Source organism: Phacochoerus africanus, chromosome 7, assembly GCF_016906955.1.
Source record: "Phacochoerus africanus isolate WHEZ1 chromosome 7, ROS_Pafr_v1, whole genome shotgun sequence".
In the NCBI taxonomy this organism is placed as follows: Eukaryota; Metazoa; Chordata; class Mammalia; order Artiodactyla; family Suidae; genus Phacochoerus; species Phacochoerus africanus.
In genome coordinates, this window is record NC_062550.1 from 40,318,969 (window position 1) to 40,342,108 (window position 23,140).

General features: G+C 37.5%; 1 protein-coding gene across 1 annotated transcript in view; it reads left to right on the forward strand.

Annotated features, from left to right (window-relative positions):
• The window catches only part of TRHDE (thyrotropin releasing hormone degrading enzyme), a 382,857-nt gene extending 360,612 nt beyond the window's left edge, over window positions 1-22,245 (forward strand). Inside the window, exons 18-19 of the mRNA XM_047787208.1 lie at window positions 11,392-11,473; window positions 20,481-22,245. Coding sequence (XP_047643164.1) covers window positions 11,392-11,473; window positions 20,481-20,624 — 226 coding nt within the window. The 3' untranslated portion in view covers window positions 20,625-22,245. The remainder of the gene's footprint in view (window positions 1-11,391; window positions 11,474-20,480) is intronic.
• Window positions 22,246-23,140: the final 895 nt, after the last annotated feature.

The window sequence follows — 23,140 nt, forward strand, 5'->3', positions numbered from 1 at the left end:
TGTGCTTCCAAACAAACTTTAAAATATTTTGTTTGAGTTCTGTGAAAAACGTCCTTGGTAATTTGATAGGGATTGCATTGAATCTGTAGATTGCCTTAGGTAGTATAGTCATTTTGACAATATTGACTCTTCCAATTCAAGAGCATGGTATGCCTTTCCATCTATTTGTGTCCTCTTTGATTTCTTTCATCAGCATCTTATAGTTTTCAGAGTACAGGTCTTTTGTCTCTTTAGGTAGGTTTATTCCTAGGTATGTTATTCTTTTGGATGCAATAGTGAACGGGATTGCTTCCCTAATTTCTCTTTCTGATCATTCATTGTTAGTATATAGAAATGCTGTTGATTTCTGTGTATTAATTTTGTATCCTGCGACTTTGCCACATTCATGGATGAGCTCTAACAGTTTCCTGGTAGAGTCTTTAGGATTCTATAGGTATAGTATCATGTCATCTGCAAATAGTGATAGTTTTACTTCTTCCTTTCCAATCTGGATTCCTTTTATTTCTTTTACTTCTCTGATTGCCATGGCTAGGACTTCCAAAACTATGTTGAAGAGTAGTGGCGAGAGGGGACATCCTTGTCTTGTTCCTGATCTCAGTGGGAATTCTTTCAGCTTTTTGCCATTGAGAATGATGTTTGCTGTGGGTTTGTCATATATGGCCTTTATTATGTTGAGGTAGCTTCCCTCTATGCCCACTTTCTGAAGGGTTTTTATCAGAAATGGGTGTTGGATTTTGTCAAAGGCATTTTCCATGTCCATTAAGAGGATCATATAGTTTTTATTCTTCAGTCTGTTAATGTGGTGTATCACACTGATGGATTTGTGGATATTGAAGAACCCTTGCATCCCTGGGATAAATCCCACTTGATCGTGATGTACAATCCTTTTAAGGTATTGTTGGATGTAGTTTGCTAGTATTTTGTTGAGGATTTTTGCATCGAAGTTCATCAGTAAAATTGGCCTGTAGTTTTCTTTTTTTTTTTTTCGTATCTTTGTCTGTTTTTGGTATCAGGGTGATGGTGGCCTCATAGAATGAGTTTGGGAGTATCCCTTCCTCTGCAATTTTTTGAAATAGTTTCAGAAGGAGAGGTGTTAGCTCTTCTCTAAATGTTTCATAGAATTCTCCTGTGAAGCCATCTGGTCCTGGACTTTTGTTTGTTGGAAGTTTTAACATCACAGGTTCAATTCCAGTTCTTGTGATTGGTTCATTCATCTTTTCTATTTCATCTTGGTTTAGTCTTGGAAGATTGTACCTTTCTAAGAATTTGTCCATTTCTTCTAGGTTTTCCATTTTATTGGTGTATAGTTGCATATAGTAGTCTCTTATGATCCTTTGTATTTCTGTGATGTCTGTTGTTACTTCTCCTTTTTCATTTCTAATTTTATTGATTTGAGTCTTCTCTCTTTTTTTCTTGAGAAGTCTGGCTAAAGACTTATCGATTTTGTTGCTCTTTTCAAAGAACCTGCTTTTCATGTCATTGGGTCTTTTCTATGGTTTTCTTCGTTTTGATTTCATTGATTTCTCCTCTGATTTCTTTCCTTCTACTAACTTTAGGTCTTGTCTGTTCTCTCGAGCTGCTTTAGATGTAATGTTAACTTGATTATTTGAGCTTTTTATTGTTTCCTGAGGTGGCCTAGTATTGCTTTAAAGTTTCCTCTTAGAATGGCTTTTGCTCCATCCCATAGGTTTTGGAGTGTTGTATCTTTGTTCTCATTTGCTTCTAGGTGTTTTTTAATTTCCTCTTTGATTTATTCAGTGATCCATTGGTTTTTTAGTAGCATGTTGTTTAGTCTCCACATGTTTGTGTTTTTTGCATATTTTTTCTTATTGTTGATTTCCAGTTGTATAGCCTTGTGCTCAGAAAAGATGCTTGATATGATTTCAATTTTCCTAAAGTTATCAAGGTTGGATTTCTAGCCCAGGATGTGATCAATCTTAGAGAATGTTCCATGTGCACTTGAGAAGAATGTGTACTTTGTTGCTTTTGGATGGAATGTCCTATAAATATCTATTAAGTCCATCTGGTTTAATGCTTCATTCAGGGACTGTGTTTCCTTATTGATTTTATGTCTGGTTGATCTGTCCATTGCTGGAAGTGTGTTGTTAATGTCCCCCACTATGATTGTGTTATCGTCGATTTGTCCTTTTAAGGTTGTTAGCAGTTGCCTTATACATTGTGGTGAACCTATGTTGGGTGTCTAGATATTTAAAATTATTATATCTTCTTCTTCAATTGATCCTTTGATCATTATGTAATGACCTTCTTTGTCCCTTAAAATATTATTAATTTTGAAGTCTATTTTGTCTGATATGAGTATTGCTACCCCAGCTTGATTTTGATCCCCGTTTGCATGAGATATTTTCTTCCATCCTCTCACTTTCAATTTGTATGTGTCCCTAGAAGTGAAGTGGGTCTCTTGAAGACAGCATATATATGGGTCTTGTTTTTGTATCCATTCATCTAGTCTATGTCTTTTGGTTGCAGCGTTTAGTCCATTAACATGTAAGGTAATTATTGACATGTATGTTCTTATTGCCATTTTATTCATTGCTTTGGATTTGTTTTTGTTGCTCTTTTTTCTTCCCTTCTTCTCTTGTTCTCTCCTCTTCTGGTTTGATAACTGTCTTTAGTGTTGTATTTGAGCTGTTTTTTGTGTATCCGCTGTAGATTTTTGGTTTGCAGTTATTCTGAAGTTTTGATGTAAGAGTCTATATGTATATGAGATTGTGTTAAGTTGTTGTTCTCTTAATTGCAAGTTCATCCCCAGTGTCCTGCATTTGTACCCACCTCTTCTCACGATTTCTGATTTTGGTGGTATAATTATGCATGGATGATTTCATATCTTTACTGTACGTATACGTTTACTGGTGAGCCTTGTCATTTGTGGAATTTTTGTTACTTGTTGATCACTTGTCTTTTCTGCCTAGAGAAGTTCCTCTAGTATTTGTTGGAAGGCTGGTTTAGTATTGCTGAATTCTCTCAACTTTTGCTTATCTGTGAAGGTTTTGATTTCTCCTTCAAATCAGAATGAGAGCCTTGCTGGTTCAAGTAATCTTGGTTGGAGGTTTTTTCCTTTCATCACGTTAAGTATATCATGCCACTCCCTTCTGGCCTGCAGTTTCTGCTGAAAAATCTGCTGATAGCCTTATTGGGTTTCCCTTGTATGTTATTTGTTTCTTTTCCCTAGCTGCTTTCAAGATTTTCTCTTTGTCTTTAATTTTGGTTAGTTTGATTAATATGTGTCTCGGTGTATTCCTCCTTGGGTTTATTTTACATGGTACTCATTGTGCTTCCTGGATTTGAGTGAGTGGATCCTTTCCCATGTGAGACAAGTGTTCGGCTATTATCTCTTGGAATATTTTTTTGGCCCCCTTCTCTCGCTCTTCTCCTTCTGGCACCCCTATAATGCGGATATTGGTGTGTTGAACATTGTTCCAGAGTTCTCTGAGACTCTCTTCAGTTGTTTTCAATCTTTTTTCTCTTTTCTGTTCTGCAACGATAATTTCCACTAATCTGCCCTCCACCTCGCTTATTCTTTCTTCTGCCTCCTGTATTATTCTGTAAGCTGCTTCTAGTGAATTTTTTATTTCAGTGATTGTATTTTGCATCTCTTCCTGTTTAAGTTTTATATCTTGTATCTCTTTGGTCAGTGTTTCCTGTAAGTTATGCATCTCTGCTTCCAGTTTATTTCCAATGTCTTGCATCATCTTTAGCATCAACAGTCTAAAGTCTTTTTCCTGGAGGCCGAGAATCTCCTCATCACTTAGCTGATTTTCTGGGGTTTTTCCTTTCTCCCTCATCTGAGTTATAGTTCTCTGTCTTTTCATTTTTATAGGTTTTTGGTGTGGTGATATTTTTACAGATACTAGAGTTGTAGCCTCTCTTATTTCTGGTGTCTGCCCCCCTTGTGGCTGAAGTCTGAATGAGGGCTTGCTGTAGACTTCTTGATGGGAGGGGCTGATTCCTGCCCACTGGTAGGTGGAGCTGATTCCAATCCCTCTTGTGGGTGGGGCTTAGTCTCTGGATGGGATTAGAGGCATCTGTGTGCCTGCGGGGTGTTTAGGTAGCCTGTTTACTGAGGGGCAGGGCTGTGATCCCACCTGGATTGTTGTTTTCCCTGGGGCTTCTCAGCACTGACTGATGGGTGGGGCCACATTTTCCCCAAATGGCCACCTCCAGAGAAAGGCAGCTGCTGAATATTCCCAAGAGCTTTGCTCTCAATGTTCTTCCCTCACAACAAGCCACATTCACCCCTGTTTTCCCAGGAGGTCCTCTAAGAACTGCAGTCAGGTTTGACCGAGATTCCTGTGGAGACTTTGCTTTGCCCTGGGACCCAGTGCATGTGAAAGTCTATGTGTGCCTTTTAAGAATGGGGTCTCCGTTTCCCCCAGTCCTGTGGAGCTCCTGCACACAAGCCCCACTGGCCTTCAATGCCAGCTGCTCCAGGGGCTCTTTTTCTCAGTGCCAGATCCCCACATGTGAGAATTTGATGTGGGACTCAGAACTCTCACTCCTGCAGGTGAGTCTCTGTGAACCAGTTAGTTTCCAGCCTGTGGGGCTTCCCTCTTGGGAGGTATGGGGTTGTTTATATCACAAAATCACCCCTCCTACCTCTTAATGTGGCCTCCTCTTTTTCTTCTGGTGTAGGATATCTTTTTTAAGGTTTCTGGTCCATTTGCATGAAGATTGCACAGCCCTTAGTTGTGAATTTTGCTGTTTTTAGGAGAGAAGTTGAGCTCCAGTCCTTCTATTCCACCATCTTAATCTCATCTCCAGCATTTTTTTTTTAGAATGAGCTTAGTATTGCTGTATTCTTTTAGTTTTGGGTTTTTTTTTTTTTTTTAGAAATTCTTTATTTCTCCTATTTTAAATGATATTCTTGATGGGTTAAGTATTCTAGACTTCAAATTTTTCCCCTTTAGAACTTTGAATATTTGTTCCCACTCTCTTCTTTCCTGTAGTGTTTCTATAGAGAAATCAGCTGATAGCCTTATGTGGGTTCCCTTATAATTAATTCTTTGTTTTCCTCTTGCTGCCTTTAGAATCCTCCTTATCTTTAACTTTTGCCATTTGTATTATAGTATGTCTTAGTGTGGGCCTGTTTGGGTTCAACTTGTTTGGGGCCCTCTGTGCTCCCTGTATCTTGATATCCGTTTCCTTTAGATATTGAAAGTTTTCAGCCATAATTTCTTTAAATATATTTTCAATCCCCCTTCCTTTTTCTTCTCCTTCTGGAATCCCTATATACATAGAATGTCCTGCTTTATATTTTCCCAGAGATCTCTTATATCGCTTTTGTGTTTTCATTTGGTTTTCTATCTACTGTCCTGATTGGGTGATTTCCATTATTCTATCTTCCTAGTCAATTATTCGTTACTCTGAATTATTTATTCCATTCTTCAATGCCTTTAATTCAGAATGCATCTCTACAAATGAATTTTCTAATTTTTCTTGGCTCCTCTTTATATTTTCTATTTCTTTTCTAAAGTAATCTTCACTAGTGTTCATATCTACTCTTAATTCCTTCAGAATTTTCACTATCACCTTTTCGAAGTCAGTGTCTGTTACACTGGAGAGGTCTATTTCATTGTTTTCTCCTTCAGGGGATGTCTCCTGTTCTTTTAACCGGGAATGGTTCTTGAGCTCCTTCATTTTGCCTTTATTTTTTCTTATTTTATGAGTTTTGGGAAAACAACAACTCCTGTAGTCTTGGAAGACTTGTTATATGTGAGAATACCCCTGGGTGTTTTGTGAGGGCCTTAGTATTTATTTTTAGCATAAGGGCTGCTTTGATTTAGATGCTTGCTATCTCTTTCTTCAGTGTGTGCAGGCTGTTATCACCATGATAGGGTGCTATGTGTGCTTCCAGGGAGATGGAGGCCATGGGCCTGGCTAGTAGCCAGTGCCTGGTTACTAGGCTCTTGACTGTGGCAAGGACCATGGGAAGGTTGCACAGGCTGCTCCTAGTTGCATGGCCCTGGGAAGTGTCACTGACCCTCAGGTGGGTATAGACAGGCCTGAAGCATTTGGCAGTGCCAGGACAGGGTGTGTGTGTGTGTTCCCAGGGGAGTGAGAGCAATGAATTTTACCCAGTTGCAGTACACTTCTCTTGGCCTACCTCTGAGGTAATCGGCGCTGCCTGTTCATGGATCCCTAGTGATGGCAGGCCATGCCCAGCTCTAGAGTCTGACATGACTATACTGGTTTTCCCCTGCCACCTGTGGACCATGCAAGAAGCACGTCTTAGTCCTTAGCCCATGCAGGAGATGCCACCACCCACAGCCCAAGCAAGAGGGGCCTGTCGCCTGTAGCCCTTGTAAGAGGTGCCTTGCAGCCCAAGCCCCACCTTCCAAATGTACATGCATGTTCAGAGAAAGATATTTCTATGGCAGTCCACACCTCATCCTCTTGCCATCCCCAGCAGTGGGTTTGTTGCTTCTCCTGTGGGCCCAGACTTCCTCCTGGGTTCCCTCACTGCAGCACTCCACTCCCTAGCCTTTGGTGTACCACTCACTAGCCTTCCCAGAACCAACGCTGGTCATCTCCCCGGACCTGACCTCAGGATGCTGAGTCTCAGTGCCCAGCCCCCTTCCGAGCATCTCAGGCTGTGGTATCTCAGGAGGTGCTACTGATGGTCTGTGTGCCTCTGTCTCTGCTTTGCCCTCCTCAGTCTAGCTGCTGCACTTTTCTCTGAGGCTTTGAGGTCCCTCTGTCTTGTTTGATCTCCCCACCAGTTAGGTAGCTTTCAGGGTTTGGGTTCCGTTCCTCTTACACACCTCCCTCTCAGGAGTCCTAGTCCCACCCTGATTCCCCTCTCTTTCTTTTTCCCTTTTGTTCTGCCCATTTATGTGGAGGTTTTCTTGCCCTTTTTTGAGGTTTAAGATCTTCCGCCAGTGTTCAATAGATGTTCTGTGCGAGTCATTCTACATGTGGATGTTTCTGTGTGTGTGTGCTTGTGGCAGAAGGTGATCACCATGTCTTACTCCTCTGCCATCTTGATCCTACCTCTCTCATCTTCCTTTTCTTAGTAAATATATGGCCATCCACAGATTGCTTAAGCCAGGCACCTGGAAATCTAAATAAATGAACAACAGTTAGGCTTGAGGGCATATCAATTTAACAATTCCTGAATGTTTCTTAAATTCTTCCTCTCTTTCCTGCTACTGTTGCCTTAGTGCAGGTTCTCATCTCTTACAAGTTCTTTTAACAATAGTCTTCTGTCACCTGCCTCTATAATTATATCTACCACCATACACACACGTGCACACATAAACATGCATGTGGTTGCCTCTTCCCTTTATCCCAAGAATCTCTCTGCAAAGCAAAAATGATATTTCCCCACTGTGAAATCTTCAGTGCTTTGTGTTATGCTGAAAATATAAGCTCTTCTCTTACTAACTCTTCAACCTTTTATTCTACCATCCCCAACCTCACAATTTACATAGTCTTAGTTATCACACACTATATTGGTTCACACCTCCTTGCCTTTGTTTTCTGCACCAAATTACTTTCTTCCTTGATATTTGGAATTACCCCCTACTCAATCTACATGTCATCATCTCCCAGAAGCCTTTCCCAAGACCCCACTGCTAAAGACACCTTTTCTGAGCACTGTATAATTTTATTTTCACCATATTTAGCCACAATAACTGGAAAAGATCTCTTTACTAGACTGTGTATTACCTTCAAAGAAAAGATTGTGCCTTTTTCTTCTTCACATGACTGCAGGCAAAGAGTAAGCCAAACACACTTAGATGGAGAATTATTTTCATTCCTGTTCAGTAGGCCTTTTCTGTAGCCACATACTGATTACTAATGATTACTTATATTATTATTAAGTGCCTATTTATGTTACTTTATTTAAATAATTTTCCCATGGAATAGTTCAGTATTAGAATTACAGCAAATTATAATGTTCAAACAATTTAACCCCTCCCCCCCCAGTTTTATAGATGAGAAAACTGAGGCTCCAGAAGCTAAATTACTCAAGTTCCTGTAGTTAAGGACAGCATCAGAAAACCTCTTGTGATGATGGCTGGAACTCTGCTTTCAAAAGCTTATGTTCTTAACTTCAGCATACTCTTTTTTTAAATTGAAGTGCAGAGGACATAATACAGTTTCAGGTGTACAACATAGTGATTCTATATTTTTATAAGCTTCATACCATATAATGTTATTAAAATATTATGTGCTATGCATCATATCTCTGTGACTATTTTGTAACTACCATTTGTACCTCTTAATACCCTGCGCCTATTTCACCCTTCACTCCACAAGCCTCCCCTTTGACAATCACTAGTTCTCTGTGTCTATCAGTCTGTTTCTGTTTTATTATATTTATTCATTTGTTTTGTTTTTTAGATTTCACGTATAACTGAAAACATATATTTGTCTTCCTTTGTCTGACTTATTTCAAATTGTATAAGACCCTGTAGGTCTATCCTTATAAGTGGCAAGATTCCATTTTTTTCTGTATCTGTGTAATATTCTATTGTACATATATAAATACCACATCTTTATCTATTCATCTGTTGATAGATACTTCACTGCTCACATTTCTTGGCTATTATAAATAATGGTGCATTGAACATAATAGTGTATATATCTTTTCCAATTAGTGTTTTTCTTGGGAAAAATACCTAGGAGTGGAATTGCTGGATCACATGGAAGTTCTCTTTTTCTCATTTTTTGGGGGAACCTCCATATTGTTTTCCATAGGGGCTGTATCAATTTAAATTCCCACCAACAGTGCAAAAGGGTTTACTTTTTCTCCACTTGTTCACCAATACTTGTCATTTCTTGACTTTTTGTATAATCGTTTTTGACAGGTGTAAGGCGATATCTCAGGGTGGTTTTGATTTCCACCTCCCTGATGATTAGTGATATTGAACATCCTTTCTGGTGCCTATTAGTCACCTCTATGCCGTCTGTGGAAAAATTCCTATTCAGGTCCTCTATTTGTTGTTGTTGTTGTTGTCTTTTTGCCTTTTCTAGGGCTGCTCTTGCAGCATATGGAGATTCCCAGGCTAGGGGTCAAATTGGAGCTATAGCTGCCGGCCTAGGCCGGAGCCACAGCAACACAGGATCTGAGCTGCATCTGCGACCTACACCACAGCTCATGGCAATTCTGGATCCTTAACCCACTGAGAAGGCCAGGGATCAAACCTGCAATCTCATGGTTCCTAGTTGGATTTGTTAACCATTGAGCCACTATAGGAACACCTCTGCCCATTTTTTAATATTGAGTTATATAAATTCTTTATGTATTTTGATTATGGCAATTAGCCCATAATGAAACTCATCATTTCCAAATACGTTCTCCCATTCAGAAGGTTTACTATTCATTTATTGATGATTTCCTTTGCTGTGCAAAAGCTTTTTAGTTTGATGTGGTCCTATTTGTTTATTTTTGCTGTTGTTGCACTCAATGAGGAAACAGATCCAAAAAAAATAATATTGCTAACAGTTAGGTGAAAGTTTACTGCCTGTATTTTATTCTAGGAGTTTTGTGGTTTTAGGTCTTACATTTAAGTTTTTAATCCATTTAGAGTTTATTTTTGTATGTGATGTAAGAACATAGTCCAGTTTCATTCTTTTACATATAGCTGTCCAGTCTTCCTGACACCACTTATTCAAGAGGCTGATATTTCCCAATTGTATGTATTCTTGCTGCCTTTGTCATACATTAATTGATCATAAGTATAAGGATTTACTTCTGTCCTCAGATCTATGTGTCTTTTTTGTGCCAGTACCATATACTTATATTACTAAATCTTTGTGCTAAAGTTTGAGGTCAGGGCGTGTAATTCCACCAGTGTTGTTCTTTCTTAAGGATCACTTTGATTAGTCAGGGTCTCTTGGAGTTTCACACAAGGTTTAGGATTATTTGTTCTAACTCTGTGAAAAATGCCATTGGGATTTTGATAGGAGTTGCATTCAATCTGTACATTGCTTTAGGTAGTATGCGCATTTTAACAGTATTAACTCTTGATACATAAGCATGTCATATCTTTCCATTTAATTGTGTTAAATTCATCTTCTTTCATCAATGTTTTATTGTTTTCAGAGTACAGGTCTTTCATGTTCCTCAGTTAAATTTATTCATAAGTGTTTCATTCTTTTAGATGCAACTGTAAAAGGGATTGTTTTCTTCTATTTCTGACACACCATATTGGTATATAGAAATGCAACTGATTTCTCTATATTAATTTTGTATACCGCAATATCACTGAATTAAATTGTTAGCGCTAACAGCTTTTTTTGTGGAGTCTTTAAGGCTCTTCTATATAGTATTATGTCATCTATAAACAGTGAAAGTTTTACTTTTTCCTTTCCAATTTGGATTCTTCTTACTTTTTTTTTTTTGGTCTGATTGCTGTGGGTAGAACTTCCAGTACTGTGTTGAATAAAATCAGTGAGAGTGGGCATCCTGTCCTGTTCCTGGCCTTAGAGGGAATGCTTTCAGTTCTCTACCATTGAATGTGATAGCTGTAGGCTTGTTATATATGACCTTTATTATGTTGATGCATATTCCTTCTATAATAACTTTGTTGAGAGTTTTTAATCATGAATGGATAATGGTTGTGCTTGTGATCATTGGGTAGTTGTATTTTGGGCATGTTGGTATGAGGTGAGTTCAGGATATTTCTACTCTGCCTTCTTGATCTCACTTCCAGTTTAGTGTACTTTTTTTTTTTAATTTCAAAGAGTATAACAGCCTGTAATAGGTATCCTCAACACAGTAGTGACCAATCAATAAAATGAGAAATCTTTCTACTCACTGACATGTCCTGAGTCTGGCCTTATGTCCTGAGTCAAGTAATTATGCTTGTGGTTCAAGGATTATGAAATTCAAATGAGGAATTCCATATTTTATTTAATACTCATGTGAAAAAAACCCTAATATTTGGGGAATATTTTTGAGAAATTTGGCTCAGTTTCTAGGATAATGCCAATATCTATTTGACTGACCTGACCAAGGGATCTGTGTGACTTACTGATAATTCCCAAGTTTGTCCTACAGTCCTGTTAAGATAATTTGCTTACAAATTGCAAGTTTTGAAACATTTCTTCCTCTGACCTTATATTGGAAATATAACAGTAATTCCTAAGTTTAATTTTAGAGGACCCCCTTTTAAAAAAATTACTACAACTTAGACCTCTTTGAAACACCATGAGCCAAATCAGGATGCATTTGATGGCATCCCTTAGCTGCAGCAATTTGCACCTCCCAGGCTCCCTGGGGAAATTATCCTTGAATGGCCTTAAGACAATGAAAGTTAAATAGAGCCCTTGAAAAGGATTATAAAAAAAATATGTGGAGTAGTATTTCCTAAATTACTTCTGGTTTTAACATAACTTTTTTTTTTTTTTTTGTAATCTTTCAAGGTATGGAGAAGCACTCTTTATGAATTCCAAACTTATCAGTGGAGTTACAGAATTTCTTAATACTGAAGGTGAATTGAAAGAGGTAAATATTATGAGTTCTAATGTGTTTCTTTTATAAACATATGAGGTTATACATTTACCTTAACCATTTAGTTCCAATAAGTTCATGCCCATCCCTTTAAAGCATGCATGTGTGCACACACACACACACACACACACACATGTATATCCATGCAAAATATTTTAGTCCATTTATTATTTGCAAAGGTATTTCCAGCATATTAAACATTAAACGCCCATGCGAGGTGTTTGAATGTAAGGATTCTCCAACCGGGTGACTCCAAATACACTTCAGAAATTTTTGATTCGGTCAGCTATTCCTTGGCTGATTATGTGAACCTGGTTAAGGATCCCTGGAACAACAAAACTATTCTGTCACAATGACTCCATATTTGGATACCAAGAGGACCAAGGTTGGTGTTTCAATATAGAATTTGAGTCTCACTGCTTTGTGGTCAGGCCTACACAAAGAATGATAATCGAATATCATGATAATGCTTCATGCTCTCTGATTCATTAAATGAACAAAATTCCTACATTTGGAGTAGTAGGATATAAAGCTCACCTACTTTCACAAATACATAAAAAATACACATAATTGAAACAATTTGTACAGAAAATTTACTGTATGCTGGCAAAAGACCTCGACATTCTGATAGAGCAAGAAAATCTCCACATAGGTGGGTAGGACAAAAGAAAAAATAAAATGAGAAAGGATGTGGGGGATGGGACCTGTGTCTCTGGGAGGGAGCTGGTAAAGAAGAAAAGTTCCTGCAACATGGAAAGTACCCCCAGAGGCAGGGTGATTGGCTGGGACAGAGGAGGAACTTCAGAGTCTTAGAGGAGAACACAACAATGGGTTGATAGCAATTAAATCAGATACAGTCCTGTACAAATGGTCAGTACTACCACTCTGCACTCCCCAGCCCAAGTCGATATCTGCTGGTGTGAGCAGGGGCTGGAAACTAAAACTTGGAGATGAGACTCAGAAAAAGAACTGGAGCTTACTGTGTAGAGAAATAAACTGGGATTTTCAATGTATAAACAAACAGCCTAGAGAGACTAGAAACTAGGATGATCACATTTGAGGGCATGAGCTGAGGAAACCAAGATGGGTGTGGAGGCCAGGTACCATTGTTTGGGGTACTGGAAGGAAGGGGCAGGATCCACTACTACAGCTTTGTTCCCTGCATGCCCACGCAGGTGGCAGGACACCATCTACACCAGCTCCAGGAGGTATAGCACAAGTAGCTGCAGCCTGGAAAAAGGAGGGATCATAGGATCTAGTGCCAGTGCCCCTGCTTTAGGACCAGTCCTGTGAACTGCTCCTACCTCCCTCACTAACCCCATCTCTAGCAACCACCCAGCTCCAGGAGAGACAGTAAACTACCACAGCACCCATCACATGCTCTGCATGCATGTGAGCCCTCACTATCCCCGAGAACTCCAGGACCAGGCACCAGCTGCCACATCTACACACCTGCAGTCAAGGGGACCATATACATAGAAAGTTAGACAATATGAGATGACAAAGAAATATGTTTCAGACAAAGAAACTAGATAGATAAAAGCACACAAAAACAGCTAAATGAAGAGGAGATAGATAATCTACCTGAAAAAGAATTCCAAGTGACAATTATGATAAAGATGATCCAAGATATTGGAAAAATAATGGAGGCACAGATTGAGAAGTTACAAGAAATTTTTATCAAACAGCTATAGGATTTAAGAGCAAGCAAACTAAGATGAATATTTGAAATGAAAAATATACCACAAGGAATTAATAGCAGGATAACTAAAACAGAAGAATGAATAAGTGAGGTGGAAGGGAGAATAGTGGAAATCACTGCTACGGAAAAGAATAAAAAAGAATGAAAAGAACTGAGGACACTCTAAAAGACTTCTGGATCAAAATCAGACATACCAACATTTGTATCATAGGGGTTCCAGAAGGAGTAGAGAAAAAAAAAAAAAGGCCAGAGGGAAATACCTGAAGAGATTATAGCCAAAAACTTCCCTAATATGGGAAAGGAAACACTCATTCAAAATTGAGGAAGCACAGAGAATTCCATACAAGATAAACCCAAGGAGAAACACAGTGAGACACATACTAATCAAACTGACAAAAATTAAATACAAAGAAAAACTATTAAAAGCCACAAGGGAAAAGCAACAAATAACATAAAAGGGAACCCCCCACCTCCCACCACCATAAGGTTATCAGCTGATTTCTCAGCAGAAACTCTGTAAACCAGAAAGGAATGGCAAGGTATATATTTAGGGCGGTAAAGGGGAGGGACCTGGAATGAAGAATGCTCTACCCAAGCGAGTCTCTCATTCAGATAAGATGGAGAAATCAAAAGCTGGAGTTTCCATTGTGGCTTAGCGGTATCGAACCCAACTAGTATCCATGAAGATGCAGGTTCATTCCCTGGCCTTGCTCAGTGGGTTAAGGATCCGGCCTTGCTGTGAGCTGTGGGGTAGGTTGCAGATATGGCTCAAATCTGGTGTTGCTGTAGCTGTGGTGTAGGCCAGCAGCTGCAGTTCTGATTTGATCCCTAGCCTGGGAACTTCCATCTTCCTTATGCCACGTGTGCGGCCCTAAAAAGACAAAAAAAAAAAAAAAAAGCTTTACAGACAAGTGAAAACTAAAATAATTTAGTACCACCAAGCCAGCTTTACAAAAATGCCAAAGGAGCTTCTTTAGGTTGAAAAGAAAAGGCCACACATAGAAATAAGAAAATTATGAATGGGAAAACTCACCAGTGAAGACAAACATATAGTAAAGGTAGGAAATCATCCACACACATATATGATATCAATACCAGCAACTGTGAGAAGAGGAAAGTACAAATGCAGGATGTTGAAAATGCAGTTGAAATTAAGAGACCAGCAACTACAAACAATTTTTCATATGTAAATGCATACACTTGGAAGGATAACTAAATATATGACAACATACTGAGACTAATAGTTTAAAATTCTACTGGATATGATCACAAATGAATGTCGTTAATGAAATTGAACCTTTTTTAAGGACTAGTGTCCAGTTTGCAGGGTATCTAACATTTTCTTTTTCTCTGGTTTATGTCTCTGGACATTGAAACCAGCTAGTTTTGTGACCATTAATTCACATCTCTAATAGAGAGGGGTGTGAATTGGGGGAGGAGTAAGTAGGTAGAAAGAAGGAGCAAAATTTTTAACTGATTAAAATGAGTTGGGCTTCAAACATTGTTCCTTCTTAGTCTGCTGTTCTCTTCCATTGTAAGGACAGCTGAGATTTGGCATTGAGAATCTGAGTTTCCTTAGTCTTTACTGACAAAATGCCTGATGCTGTGATAAGAGCTAATCCCATTGTGCAGGATTCCTCCAGAAGCATCAACCCTGGCACCATCCTTAATATCTCCTAATATTCTCCTAATATTGCCCAATTTTATGTGATCATGTCCCATGTACTCACTTGGAGTCTTTCACACCAGGAGCTAAGCTAAGCTAAGTCTCTGATTGTAATGATTTGAAATTCAGTTTTTATCCCTGCTATGTGTTCCCAACACTGAAGGATTTGGGTTTCAAAGCCCCCACACTTGTTTTACTCTATTTTTTAATAAAAGAAGCTAAAAGGGAAGGAATTCTTTCATATCCATAGGAAGCAGAATGAAAGAATAATTAAGTTAATGATTTTATGTATTTAAGTAGAGTTGTTTTAATTTTTGATTTTACATTCAATAATCTGGGAATGAAAGACTCATTTATGGACAACCGGTGCATCCAGTGAAGTGAACACACAAATGAAAGCTCTCTCATCCCTAGTTCCCCTTCTCTCCTCTCCCCTTCTTTTGCCTCCCTTCCTTCTCTCATCTTCTCCTCCCCCTTCTATTCTCTAACTCTGTCTTTCCAGTTTTACTTGCTTTGCTAATATCCAGACCATGGAAACTCATCTTTTAAATGGACATTCAAACTGATTTTATTATATCATGGCCAGTTTGTTTTACATGTTTCACTTACGTACTTGATATTTTACACTTGATTTAACTGCCATTTGAAATGTTCCAAAATACTCCTACAATGTAAGGTGCCATTTGCAAACTGGAACTTAACTGTGGCTTTTATTCCATTATCTACAAAGCAGCTAACTTCTTGATACAGGCTCTCTGCAGCCTGAGTGATGAATCCCTTCATGACACAGCTGCTTGCACTGACTTTCTAGTTTATCAACTACTGCCTGAGGCTTTTCCATACTTCCATTATCTAATCATCAGGATTGTGGGCCACTCTTGTTGGGTGAGGAGGGTTTAATTTGTATTGCTGATAACTCCTTTTCATAAATATAACGGGGCTGAGGAAATTCCAGTCTCATTTTCCCATAACCAATGAGGCTTGTAAGCAGAAAAACCAATGTGCTCCCTTTGGATATGGCATGTTCTTATTTTCAAAAGTTTATAGATCAAAAGGGAATCAGCATCTTTATGAATTCTGAAAGCTAATTTAAGGTTTTAATGATCCCCATCAGCTTTAGGGGCATTCAGTAGAGACACATATTGTTCTATAGTCTCTTCCCCCAAACTGCCTTCTACTACCTGAAACTGCCAATTTCCTTCTAATTACATGGCTCTGGAAATTTGAACAATATTTCTCCATGATATAGTACATCATTTCCTTAATTTTAAACTAATGGAACTTTGGGAAGGGAACCTCTGAGGGTCTTGCCAGTTTTCCATACTAATTTCTGCTCAGCAATCCTATCCAGAACTTGTTTTTTTTTTTTTTTTTTAATCTCTTGAACCTTATGTATGACACTGTTGTGAAAGAATATACATCCTGGGCATCACAGGCATCCCATTTTCATTTTTAATGTTGAAAATAAAAACCTCATAATAGGGCAATAGTTAATTCAATTCATTTATATAGTTACTAAGATTATATTCTGCAATTAACTCTACAAATTATTTTGTGATATTTAGGGTCTAAAATTACCCTAAATTAAGAGTTTTTTTCAAATACTGAAGTATTTTTTAATAAAGAAATTAACAAGTCTAGAAATTTTATGTTAAGAAGAACAGGGAACACAAAAAACTCTGACATCTTACTAAATGTTACTATATAAAAATGTCTAAACGTTTTCAAATAAAAGCATAAAATACAAATAAGCAAACCAGAATGCCAAATGCCTTCTACCTCTGGAGTGAGGCAGGGGTCTGGACCTCAGGGGTCCTAGGTGCAGTGATCACGCCTAAGGACCAGTCAGATGGCTACTCTGATTGGGTATTTGCCAGAAGAGTTGTAGCAGAGTAGCAGGCATAAGGTTAATTTATGCCACCTATGGAAAGTGGGCCACAAGTGTTCTGAATAAGCCTCTCCTCGGATGCATATAAGTCGCCTCAGGCTTTCTGGGCTTGCAAGGGAAGTATTTCGTACACTTAAATAGTGATTTAAAAATGAATCCCTAGAGGCCCATCAGTTATACTTTCTGTTGAGGGTTCTCCTGCAAGATAATCTGACCTATCATCTTTGTGTCAATAACCAGACAAAAATACCACCAAAAAAGAAGATTACAGGTCAATATTTTTGATGAATATAGACACAGAATTCTCAACAAAATTTTATGCAACAACATATAAAAAAGGTCATATACCACGAACAAGTGGGACTCATCCTAAGTTCACAGGATGGATCAATATACACAAATCTACCACAACATACGTCATATACCACATTAACAAAAGAAGTCAAATCCCACATGATCATCTCAATAGATGCAGAAAAAGCATTGACATTTCTCCAAAGAAGACATGCAGATGGCCAACTGGCATGTGAAAAATCACTGATTATTAGAGAGATGCAAATCAAAACTACAATGAGGTACCACTTCACACTGGTCAGAATGGCCATCATTAGTAAGTCTACAAATAAAAAATGCTGGAGAGGGTGTGGAGAAAAGGCAAGCCTCCTACACTGTTGGTGGGAATGTAAATTGGTACAACCACTGTGGAAAACAGTATGGAGGTACCTAAGAAAACTAAATATAGAACTACCATATGATCCAGTAATCCCACTCCTGCGCATATATCTGGACAAAACTTTCCTTGAAAAATACACATGCACCCCTATGTTCATTGCAGCACTATTCACCATAGCCAAGACATGGAAACAACCTAAATGTCCATCAAACAGCTGAATAGATTAAGAAGATGTGGTACATATACACAATGTAATACTCATCAACCATAAAAACAAAATAGTGCCTTTTGCAGCAACATGCATGGAACTATAGATTCTCATACTCAGTGAAGTTAAGTCAGAAAGAGAAAAACAAATACCGCATAATATCACTTGTATCTGGAAGCTAATATATGGCACAAATGAACATGTCTACAGAAAAGAAACAAACTCATGGACATGGAGAACAGACTTGTGGTTGCCAAGGGGGAGGGGGATGGAGTGGGAGTTTGGGGTTAGTAGAGGGAAACTATTGCATTCAGAGTGGATAAGCAGGGAGATCCTGCTGTGTAGCACAGGGAACTCTATCTAATCATTTGTGATGGAACGTGACAGATGATGTAAGTAAAAGAATATGTGTGTGTGTGTGTGTGTGTGTGTGTGTGTGTGTAAACTCAGTCACTTTGCTATATGGAAGAATTTGATAGAACATTGTAAATCAACTATAATAAACTAAACTCAGTCACTTTGCTATATGGCAGAATTTGATAGAACATTGTAAATCAACTATAATATTTTTTTTTTAAATCCACATTCGGGAGTTCCCATTGTGGTGCAGTGGTTAACGAATCCAACTAGGAACCATGAGGTTGTGGGTTCGATCCCTGCCCTTGCTCAGTGGGTTAAGGATCCTGCGTTGCTGTGAGCTGTGGTGTAGGTTGCAGACGTGGCTGGGATCCCACGTTGCTGTGGCTCTGGCGTAGGCTGGCAGCTACAGCTCCAATTAGACCCCTAGCCTGGGAACCTCCATATGCCCTGGGGAGTGGCCCTAGAAAAGGCAAAAAGACAAAAAACAAAACAAAAGAAAACAACAACAAAAATCCACATTGAATCCCACAATTTGCCTTTGTGGAAGACTTAAGAGTTTTACTTCATGTCTCCAGGTTGGCTTGCTATCTTGTCAAGAGGCCAAGAGCATACTCTAGGATCCAAGTTGCCAAAGGGTCATTTATATGCCAGTAACTGGCATATTCAGTTACTGCGCGGGAAAATATGTAATAATGCAGAGCGCAGTTTAAAAGAAGTGGATGTAATTTTTTTCTGATTGACATAGTATGTACATAATGCCACTGTAATGTACAGATTTAATTTAGATATGTACACTGTAATGTACATATTTTTGTAATAACTTAAAACACAAAATTCAAAAATAGATCAAAATGTACTATATGTTGCTTTAGGAGTATAGACTGAATAAATCTGAATATAAGTATATAAATACAAATGAATTATTGGATTAATCATTTGAGTTTAAAAATGTGATTCAAATTCTTCCATTAGACTTTGTCTTTGTGCCCATGTCACAGGTATATGTGTGTGGCACAGTGCCTGGTGTATTGAAGGTGTTCAATAAATTCTCTTCCCTTCTCTTTATCCTCTTTCTTTTGTATCTATAAATTTGGTCAGATGACAAATAAGTTTTAAGGAGAGCACCAATAAATCTTTGCTATACATTAAATATTTTGCTTGTTTGTTACAAAAGCATAGTGATAAAGGCTATAACTCTGAGATATGGTTATCCATTGCTAATGCAGCAGGACACCAGCTTTTGTAGAGGATAAAGTTTGAAAAAAAAATCACTACCATGTAATTCAAGTAACACTGTCATAGACAAGCCAAGTTATTCCTGAAACAATTTCTAGATTAATTCAGAGAGGTATAATTAACTTCATTTTAAATGCCCTCCCCCCATACCTCCCTGTCCCTGAGCCAATCTTGATGACATTTCTCTCCTGGCATATTCTCTATGTGGTGCCCACCATGTGATGAATCACACCCACACTAATTACACAATATAACATTTCTGTGTTGCAAGTTGATTTTTCACATTCGTCTATTAACATCGCAATGGTTGGTTAGTTGCCAGTTTCTTAAGCCAGATCAAACAGAGAAAAACTGCAAGTATTTAATCTTGAAATAAAATCCCTGAGCACTCCCAGAGTACATGGGCTCTAGAGAAGATCTTATATGCATAAAATTATGACAAAACATTTAAAATTATAACATTTTAAATACATGTTCCAATTCCTTAGCTAAATGACTCCACATTCCTCCTTCATTCTTTCTAAATCGAGTTAGGTGATTGCAGGGTCATTTATCATCCAGTTTTCATAGCATCATTACTTTTTTTTCCTTCCCCTCCCTTCCAATAGTTTGGTATTCTTTTGCAATCAAAGAAAGTGACAAGCACTCATACTATTTATTTGGAAAAGATAAATAGTTTTCTCTCTACACACAAAAAATTGACTTTAATCCTTACATCCAGTTTTCAAGTCTGTTTAGCACATTAGATATGCTTTGTAATTAGTCTTTGCCACAATCCCATCAACCTACTATGAAAAGACAAATTAAATATATCTGCTTTAATATTTATTTATGATAGAAGAAGTTGAATTTGGAGCTATTTAAACTATAACATACACTCTTTTTCCTTTTCAGTTTTAAAAGAAAGTGCATCACACCTTAATGGACCCAATCTGTTATATTGCATTTCACTACTGACCCCACTCCATATATTAAATATACCTTCTATAGTGACTATGGCACTTTGTTTCAAATAGATTCGTATTTATATATGTTGGATATGAGTTCATTTTAGACATATATACTTACCATCTTTTAATTTTACTTTTTATTGAAATGTAGTTGAAATACAATGTTAGTTTCAGGTGTGCTATATAATGATTTGCATACAGTATGAAATAATCACTGTGATAAGCCTAGTAACCATCCACCCCATACAAAGTTATTAGAGTATTATTGACTATAGTCCTTACGCTGTATATTTACCATTTTAAATTTTCTATTTCCAGCTAAAGAACTTCATGAAGAGCTATGATGGAGTAGCTGCTGCCTCTTTCTCAAGAGCTGTGGAAACTGTTGAAGCCAATGTACGCTGGAAAATGCTTTATCAAGACGAGCTTTTCCAATGGTTGGGAAAAGCTCTGAGGCACTAATATGTGTCTCTTATAAACAATTCGACTCAGAATTTTTGGGAAGACCTGCTTTGTGTGGAATGAGGATAATGGCCAGATTTTCAGTGTTAACATGCGGGAGGAAACTTTTCGTTTAATTTTTGGTTCTGGGGGATTTTTTGGTTTCATTCATTCTATTTTGTTTCTCTACTGGGCCTTCTTTAAAGAAACTCTTGCAAATGAAACTAGCCATGATTGCTTCAGCCATACATTCCTCGCTATACAGGACCAAATATGATAGTGGTGCATGTTGATGTGGCAGTCAGTATGGAAAATCATATTCAGAATATTTTGTGCATGGTCGTATGGTCCTGCCTGTGTTCCAGCATGCTTATTTAAAATGTCCAATGTTGTATGTGAATATATGTTACATCCAGGATGGGCATTATGCAAAAGCACAAAGATTATCTATGACAATCAGTGTTGCAACGAAAGAAAAACTTTAAGAAGGAGTTCTAGAGTTAGTCCTGGGCAATATGAGAGGTGAAATAGCCCTTTAAGTGATCAGTGTCACTTATTTCAGCACTTGGATTGTCTTGCAATGATTACTGTGTGGCTAACTCATTTTCTTTGAGTTAAAACTGTGTATACATTTAAAAAGGCATATAGATAGTGTATACATATGTGTATGTACATAGGGGAGCCCCATATGTATATAGTATGTTGTACACTGCACTTGTGCAAAGAATCTCTTCAGATCAAAGAAAATTTATCTCTTTTTATAAATTTAGGCAAACTTTGAAAAGGCTTAGAAGAATTTAGCTCCACATTATCCTTCCTGACCATTTCCTAACTAAATTTCTCAACTTTATAGATTTTTTTCATCTACTTCCTGAATTGTCTATTCTACATAAAAAAGTGAATTCAAACAAAATTTATGTATAAACACAGTGCTAATTTTCTTAAGTGGCAGCCTCACATCGTAAATATAGATTCTGTGATCATTTTAGTTATACTTCCTATTTGATAAAACCGTTGTGCATACTTAATGACTATCAGTGCTGAGAAAGTGTTTATTTTCCATCTTGTTTGTTTTTCCATCTCATGTTGGGTGGTCCAGAGAGTTAAAAACTCTCTGTGTGTGTTGGTCTTTGTGTCTGTGTGGATCTAATCCCCCATTAAGCAACCATACCTCAAGCAGACTTTAATGGACCTTTGATGCCAGTTGTGCCATCCATTAAGATTAAAAGTTTCTTTTCTTGAGCAAAACTTTTCCTTTGGCACTGCCAACTCTGTTCTACATGGGAATTTTAAATAGGCTTTTCCTCACTGTGTATTACGTAACACAAATGTTTTTAAATGCCATTCTCACCCAATGGGCCAGCTCTCCAAACATTGCTTAGATGCTCCAAAATGAACATATTTTAAGTTTACCATTATGATACCAATGCAACTACTGTACATAAGCCAAATGTTTGTGTACCACTTTATATTTTCCTGAGGTTTCTCACTCTTCCAAATCTTGCAAATCACTGAAAGAAATATATTCTAACTCTAAAAGTCACTGAACACTGGGAGGAAAAAATAAGGTTATTTTAGAGACCCATAGATTTATTATAAGCTTGTTTTAAAGAGGAACAATTTCCTAATCCATAGAACAAGTATCACCTAAAATTGAATTTTATCTTTTTAGCAATTAATATGTGTTACTCATACCTAAATTTTTCAGTACTTCATTCAGTTACCATATGAATTTTAAATACTCTCTGTGGTGTTAATGACATAGTAATGCTTAGTATAAAATTTAAAAGTCATCCCACCTTATGTGAAGTGATGAATTTCAAATAAATGAATGAATTAGTGTGAAATCAACGCGTCACATATATGAAATCCCTAAAGGGTAAGTTCTGAAACAGAACAATAATAAATATCATACTGTCATGCAGGTCCAAAATGTGTACTGTGTCATCATGGATTCATGTAATAGAGAAGATAAAAAATTAGAGGTGGATGTCTTGTTTTGTGTCGTAAATCACTGAAAACTCTTAATAGTGGTAATATTCTTTTGAGTGAAACCACCATTTACAATTTTGAGTTAGAAGGGCTTTTAAAGTTCTTTTTTCCTCCGCACTGTTAATAATCTTAATCCTCTTTCAGTATTTTAGTGGCCTTGAACAACTGGTTTAGCTACAGTGTCAAATCCTAAGTGTATAATTATGTGCAATGTTCAATACCTCATATAATACTTGTTTAACAGTATAGTGGTATCAATGGCATTGAGATGGAATTTTTGTTCTACATATTTTTCAATAATTTATCCTTTCCAATGTTGAAGATTATATCAGGCTATAATGTTTTTTAGTTGTTTAAATAAGTAATATTTTCAAAATAAAATGACCAATGATATCTCTTGGAATATTCTGTAAAATGTAGTTATAAAGTTCTATTTTCTACATAGAGTTTTTATTTTTTTCTCTTCTTTGTCTGTTTTACAAATCATGTATATGCATGAAATTACATATGAAGGTGTCCAACATTTAGGCTTAAAACTTTACTAT